General features: G+C 33.6%; 1 protein-coding gene across 5 annotated transcripts; it reads left to right on the forward strand.

Annotated features, from left to right (window-relative positions):
- Positions 1–444: 444 nt before the first annotated feature.
- Positions 445–6222, forward strand: LOC149572807 (uncharacterized). 5 transcript variants are annotated; one of them, XM_089811986.1, is made up of 8 exons: positions 445–803; positions 1165–1203; positions 1291–1334; positions 1413–1804; positions 3306–3434; positions 3525–3618; positions 3977–4904; positions 5862–6222. In XM_089811986.1, coding segments are annotated over exons 3-8 (1557 nt in total). In that variant the 5' UTR covers positions 445–803; positions 1165–1203; positions 1291–1332; the 3' UTR covers positions 5874–6222. The 5 variants fall into 5 exon arrangements, with proteins under 5 accessions (XP_089668112.1, XP_089668113.1, XP_089668116.1 ...); XM_089811987.1 differs by lacking the exon at positions 1165–1203 and having other exon boundaries at positions 449–803; XM_089811990.1 differs by lacking the exon at positions 1165–1203 and having other exon boundaries at positions 519–803; positions 5865–6222.
- Positions 6223–6469: the final 247 nt, after the last annotated feature.

A 6469-nucleotide genomic window follows, 5' to 3' on the forward strand; every position in this document is an offset into this window, starting at 1 on the left:
CAAATTAATTTTTTTTTGAATTATATCTATTCTAATTAACTATATTAGACAACCTATATTAATTATTATTATTTACCTAGTTAAGTTGTATTGACACTTCTAGTAGGTATACTGAATTTGCTCAACAAAACATATGATATAAATTAAATAATACAAGCACAAACAATAAATTAGGTGTAAGTTTTGTATTTTTCAATTAATTTGTATCGAGTGTCAATATTTCTATATTCAGTACACTCATCCTCAAAAACTCTAATTACATACCGTAACGTATTAGATTTAGATTTATAGAATATAATATAATAATAATAATAATAAAATAATAGTAAGTCTGGTAATTACTGCACAACATATAATTTCAAAAAAAAAACAATATTTGTTCGAGAAGCAACATAATCACATTTTTCATATATAAATATAATTCATTCGAGGCTTTTCGATTTTATTTAATTATTTATTTGAAAAAAAAGCAGTCGATCCAGTACCAGCTTAAAAGCTTAGTAGTCGTTTGAAATAGCAGTTACATCTTATCTTCTGGATATAGAAAGATTCGGCAGTGTTAGAAATATGACATTTGCAAAATGAAAAAGCAATGCAAACTTTTGCATGGATTTTGGTTTAAACATGTAGATAATTGGCGTATATTTTGAAATTTTTGATTTCGAAGCAAAACGGAACTGGGAGATCTCCTTTGGACATGCACACATAATCGCCGGTAAAATTCAAGAAGGCGGCATTTAGCCTTCAACAAGCAGTTCTTCGGAGCAATCAATGCCGAGGCATTTGTTCTGACCTCAAAAAAGGTATCTTCAGATCCCCCTTCTTTCAGACTTAGACATCTCAAGCTTTTCTGCAAAAACAGATCCAACAGTCTTCTTACACACGGCTTCCGAACTGATGTAAAGCCTAGAAATCAATTCTGCTTCTTTATTGCAATTATTTCAGCAAGATTTGTCTCTGTTTTGTTCTGTTCTATTCTACATTAAAATATTTAAGATGTTTTTAATGAAGTATTTTTCGTTTCTCGATGAAAGCGAAGAGATTTTTCTCTGTTCAGCTCTGCATTGGAATATGCATTTTATGATCTGTTTTTCATTTTTTAACGAAAGAGAGGATTTTTTGATTTTCCACATCTGAAACGTAGATTTTTCATTCACATTTCAGTTATGATGGCGATGGAAAATGTGATAGATCATATTCTAGGTGCTCTAGCTGTTTGCTGCTTATTTTTATTTTCAATATTTTATTGTAATGCGAGAAATTCTAATTATTTTGAGTTTTGTAACACAGCTTTGCAGATGATTGGTTGGCAGCTACGAAGAACTTTGCATCATGTAAGTTTTTGCTACGGATTTGTGTTTTTTAATTTGAAAGCTGAGTTGAGAAGTAAAATGAATCGATTTTGTTACCAGGACAACGGAGGAAACTTCTCTTGATCTGAATAATTCTCCGGAACGAAGCGGTGCTCCTAGTGCTGCCGTAGTCGAAGTGAATCAATGGAGACCAGAAGGTTACGAAGATCCGCCGAACCCAATTGATTCCTCGCCCGATAGAGAGTTGAAGGGAGGAACAGCAAAGAAAGACCCTGGAGATTATACTGTTAACGAGGTGGAGGATGAGGAGGAGCAAAAGCGTGAGCTTGTTTTGACACAAAGGCAAGATCACAATTGGCCTTTAAGGAGAACAATGTCTTTAACCAACGACCTCAACGCTCATGCGGTGGCTGCTCCCGAGTCGGCGTGGAACCTGTCTCCGTCTCAACTTGATGCATCCAACAGTAGCACTGCAGGAAGCGAAAATTTAGGTTTAGTCTCTTTGCATCTTGTCAGTTCAATCTTGTTAAATTAGACTCCTTTGACAGGAAATTTGCTTAAGTTTTATAAATATAAAAATTCAATTTTAATAATAAATTTCATTTATTTATATTCTTATGCTAAGAATTCTATTATTTTATTGAACGTTTAGATGTTTATGGTAAGAATTCCAAATTTTACCAATAACATTAGGAATAATACTAATCCTGAATTTCTCAGATTTAAATTCACTGGAAAAAAAAATAATGAAAGTATATGCAAATGAAATTGTATCTGCTAAGAGCATTGTTATTTTTCAATATAAATGAAATTTATTTGATAGTAGAAATTGATATTTTGAAACTTTCGTGAAAACCAGTTCCTAAATTTTTGATATTGGCCAATAAGCCACTCACAAGAAAGTGATCACTGAAATTCCTAGCCTTCCAATATCTAAATGATTTACATTTTTTTCTTTGTACCCTATATTTAGTAAAATCTTAAAATCTGATTTATTTAGATAGCCGTGGTTGAATTTTGAATTTTTGATTACGTTAAAAGAAAAAGCATTTGGCACTTAAATTTCAACATAAAATCCTATCGAATCAGGGGAAATTATTACATAAAGCTAGTATATTTCTAGCTATTTTGTGTTTAACTCTTCTCAATTTCAAATTTCTATAAAGGTTGTTGCAACTTTTTCCATTCAACAAACGGGTAAACACTCATCTTTTATGGTTATTTAACATCTAAATTCTAGCAGGAGTACTCTTTCCACTTATAATTTTGTACAGTTAGTAATTAGTAATGTGTAGATTGAATAAAAAGTAATGTGTATGTTGAATAGAAAGTATATGAAAATGAAATTGCATCTGTTAGGAGCATTGCTATTTTTCAATATAAATGAAATTTTGTTCAATAGTAAAAATTGATAAATTGATATTTTGAAACTTTGCTGAAAACGAGGTTCCTAAAAAATCTTTGAGATTGGCGGATAAGCCACTCATGAGAAAATGATCACTGAAATTCCTAGCCATCCAATATCTAAATAATTTGCACTTTTTTTCTTTGTACTCTATATTTAGTACAATATTTAGTAAAATCTTAAAATCTGATTTATTTAGATAACTGTGGTTGAATTTTGAATTTTTGATTACCTTCAAAAAAAAATTGCATCTTGCACTTAAATTTCAACATAAAGTCCTGTTGAATCAGGAGAAATTATTATAAAGGCTGATGCATTTCTAGCTATTTTGTGTTTAACTCTTCTCAAAGTTCAAATTTCTATGAAGGCTGTTGCAACTTTTTCCATTCAACAAATGGATCTAACACTCATCCATTATGATTATTAAACCTTAAAATCCTAGCAGGAAGACTCTTTCCACTTGTAATTTTGTAGAATTAGTAATTAGTCCTATCAGGAGGACTCTTTCCACTTGTAATTTTGCAGAGTTAGCAATTAGTAATGTGTACGTTGAATAGAAAGTAATGTAAGTGGTGTGGATAATGTAGACAAAAAAAAGCGCAGGGCTGAAGAAATTGAGGAAGATGCAAACAACAGGCCGTATGAATGCAGGTTTTGTGAAATGAAATTTTCTAAATCACAAGCACTTGGGGGACACATGAACCGTCATCGCCAAGGTAATCCATCCTTCATTACAATTTCTCTAAGAAGAACTCAGAGGATCTAATGCAGCAATTTGAATACATTCACTGATTATGAGTGTACAGAAAGAGAAAGAGAACAAATTCAGCAAGCACGGGCTCTAATTATGAGCAACATGCATAACAGCATTCACCAAGGAGGAATGATGACGTCTGTTTTGTAAGTTCTCATCCATAATTCTGAAATGTGAAGATGCAACTTTTCAATTGAACAGAGAATGCTCTATTATTTCATAGAATCATATCTGAAAATATGTAATTAAATGATTTTGTGAAATCATCTGAATAATTTATATTTATTTTTAAACCCTCAACGAAAGATCTGTGACGGATCATGTGCTGTGGGCCAAAACGTCCAGCTTAGAAAATCCATTTTTTCTCTGTAATGCTTTGAAAAGATCTTCCTAATTTAGTAGGGATGGATTCTTTTGTTGAATTTACTTGTGAAGACGAAGTTTTTCAATTTCTAACACATGAAGGTCTGTTTATTATTGGTGAAACAACGCAATGTAATGCAGCCAGAACAGTGGGATTCCTAGTCCGAAGTTTCAGCAAAGGGCATCTTCACTTCCACTTCCATCCCAGATTTCGGGAATACAAATACACCAGCATACCGGCACCTACCATCAATCTCCTCTAAGCTGGAGCCAGGGAAGTTCATCGCTTTCATATGCTAAACTTGCTGATAATACTAATTTTGCAGCTAAACAAGAGGATTGGCCTTCCATAGGCAGATCCACAGCTTATGGTGCCTCCCAGAGTGACATGTCGTTCTTGTCTCAGGGGAGAAACCAAGATTTGGTAGGAATGCCTTACGAAAGAAACACCCAGTCACCATCCAATCTCTTCCCTCCTGAAGCAGGGGTTTTACCATTACAGAGAGGCGGATTGCTTCAGAGGCAAGGTTCAGGGGGGCATTCTTCCCCAACAATAGCAGGACTCACCGAAAGACGCTTCAACTCCACATTTCATCAGTCTGCATCCTACCCTTTCCTAGGTGGAGAATACAACCTTTCTAATGCGGCAGTGGATGGTGCATCCCAATCTTTCAATATGCAGGGGAGTTCTTCAATTCATCAAGGCACTTCTTTAATAACACCTCCAAATTCATCCAGTATTCCTCCCGCTGCTGCTGCTGGTGATCTTGCTGGGAAGAGCGCAATGGGGGCCTTGTCTTCGGATTATGAAAACTTGTGGCCTTATTCACAACAGCAGAAAGCAACAAATCGAATGAGCTCCATACCCAATGATGAGTTTGGCTTGTCTTTGAATTCTGATACTTTGGTCAATGTGCACATGGCAAACTCTCCGGGAACTGGTATTAGCGTACCTGGTGAAACTTCTGGCAGACAGAGAATCAATGTGGGCACAGATTCATCCTCCCTTTCTTTCGGCATTGATTACAATGCAGAGATCGAATCTAAATTTAATCAGGGAATTCCAAAAGTAAGTGCCTAACCAAATCCAATCTTGTAAATTTGAAGTCGTTTCCCTATATCTCACTTTTATCGCTCTTCTTGTTATTTTTCTCGTGTTTGTCTTGGTTGCCCTGCACTTGAACTGTTTAAAATCCTTTTACATAAGGTGCTTAAAATTCTGTTGATCACTTGGAATTTTAAATAGGAATTCCCTGGCTGTTGGCTACATTTTAAATGCAAGCAGCCAAACATAGTACTAAATATATCAGCTGTCGTAGATGCCTAATTCCATTTTTTAATCTTTGAAGAAATGTTCTTTTTTAATGTTTTTGTATTCAATTGTGTTGTTGTTTTTCATCAACATTCTGTGATCTATCATGAAGATGCATGATAAAGAGCAAAAGAACTGAATATTTCATTTGTAAAAATTGGGTTAGTACAAATTTTCCAACTCATATGTCTTCTCTTACCAGCTCCCCTCTGCATTGATTTCTTCTCCCTTTCAGATCTAATTTTTGTGTTTCTTTGTTAGCCATGTCAATCTCGCTACAAGTGAATGTGATGATCAGGAAATTACTGCCATTCTTAAATATCCACACCAATTGAAATATCAAACTTGAAAAAAAAATGTTATGATCAGAAAATTACTGCCATTCTTAAATATTCACACCAATAGAAATATCAAACTTAAAAAAAATCAACTGAACTATTTAATACTTCTAATAAAAAATGAAACTTTACTGTATGTATGATATTTAAGCCTTCCCTAAAATCACTTAAATTTTCCTATTTAATATTATGCCCTGAACCGTTTCTGTTTCACCCTATAAAACATCATTATGATCTCTGCATTTTCTGTTTTATTATTATCTTCTTATTACCGTATTGTACAACTCACCTGTTAAGATAGCAATTCAATTGTTTTTGCGTAGGTATTAGTTTTACAATTTGTGAAGCTAAAATAAAATATTGGTTCTTCCTGTAGCAGGATTCTTGATTGTGTTAGCAGAATGTGTGGCTGTTCATCTGAAGGACCGGCATTTGTAGAATGTTTTGTTCAGTTGAAGATGTAAAGATATGATAAAAGGTTGTCCAGTTTACTCAGGAAGCTGTTAGTTTTGAGCTGTATTAAGCATTTAAAATTAGACCGTCAAGATTTAAGTCCTTTCCAATAGTGTTCTGCAAATTTGATATAGATTTTTTTCCATTTGGTCAACAGGCCATTCTTAAAAAGAATATTTTCGATAACTGGAATTTGACTGTCATAAATTCAAATGGCTGTAAACGAATACAATTTCTTAATTTTATTTTAGAATCCTACCAACTTGATGGTAGATTGCTTATCATTTTGAGCTCTTATATACATTTGGTTAAATTAGAGTTTTTAAAAATAATATTGTTATATTATTAATAGGAGCTTGTAGTAACTATGTTTCATTTGACTTTTTTTTCCTTCTTTGTTAGGAAATCTAATTTAGGCAGGGGTCTCATGAGGGGCAGTTGGCCTCTATCTTTTTAGGAAATAGAGGTTTCATGAGATTTTTTTTTCGAGGCAAAGAATTATTTAGAATCTTTTCCACTAATATAGGAGCT

Source organism: Cupressus sempervirens, chromosome 2 (assembly GCF_028749045.1).
Source record: "Cupressus sempervirens isolate cs-2001-9-10 chromosome 2, ASM2874904v1, whole genome shotgun sequence".
In the NCBI taxonomy this organism is placed as follows: Eukaryota; Viridiplantae; Streptophyta; class Pinopsida; order Cupressales; family Cupressaceae; genus Cupressus; species Cupressus sempervirens.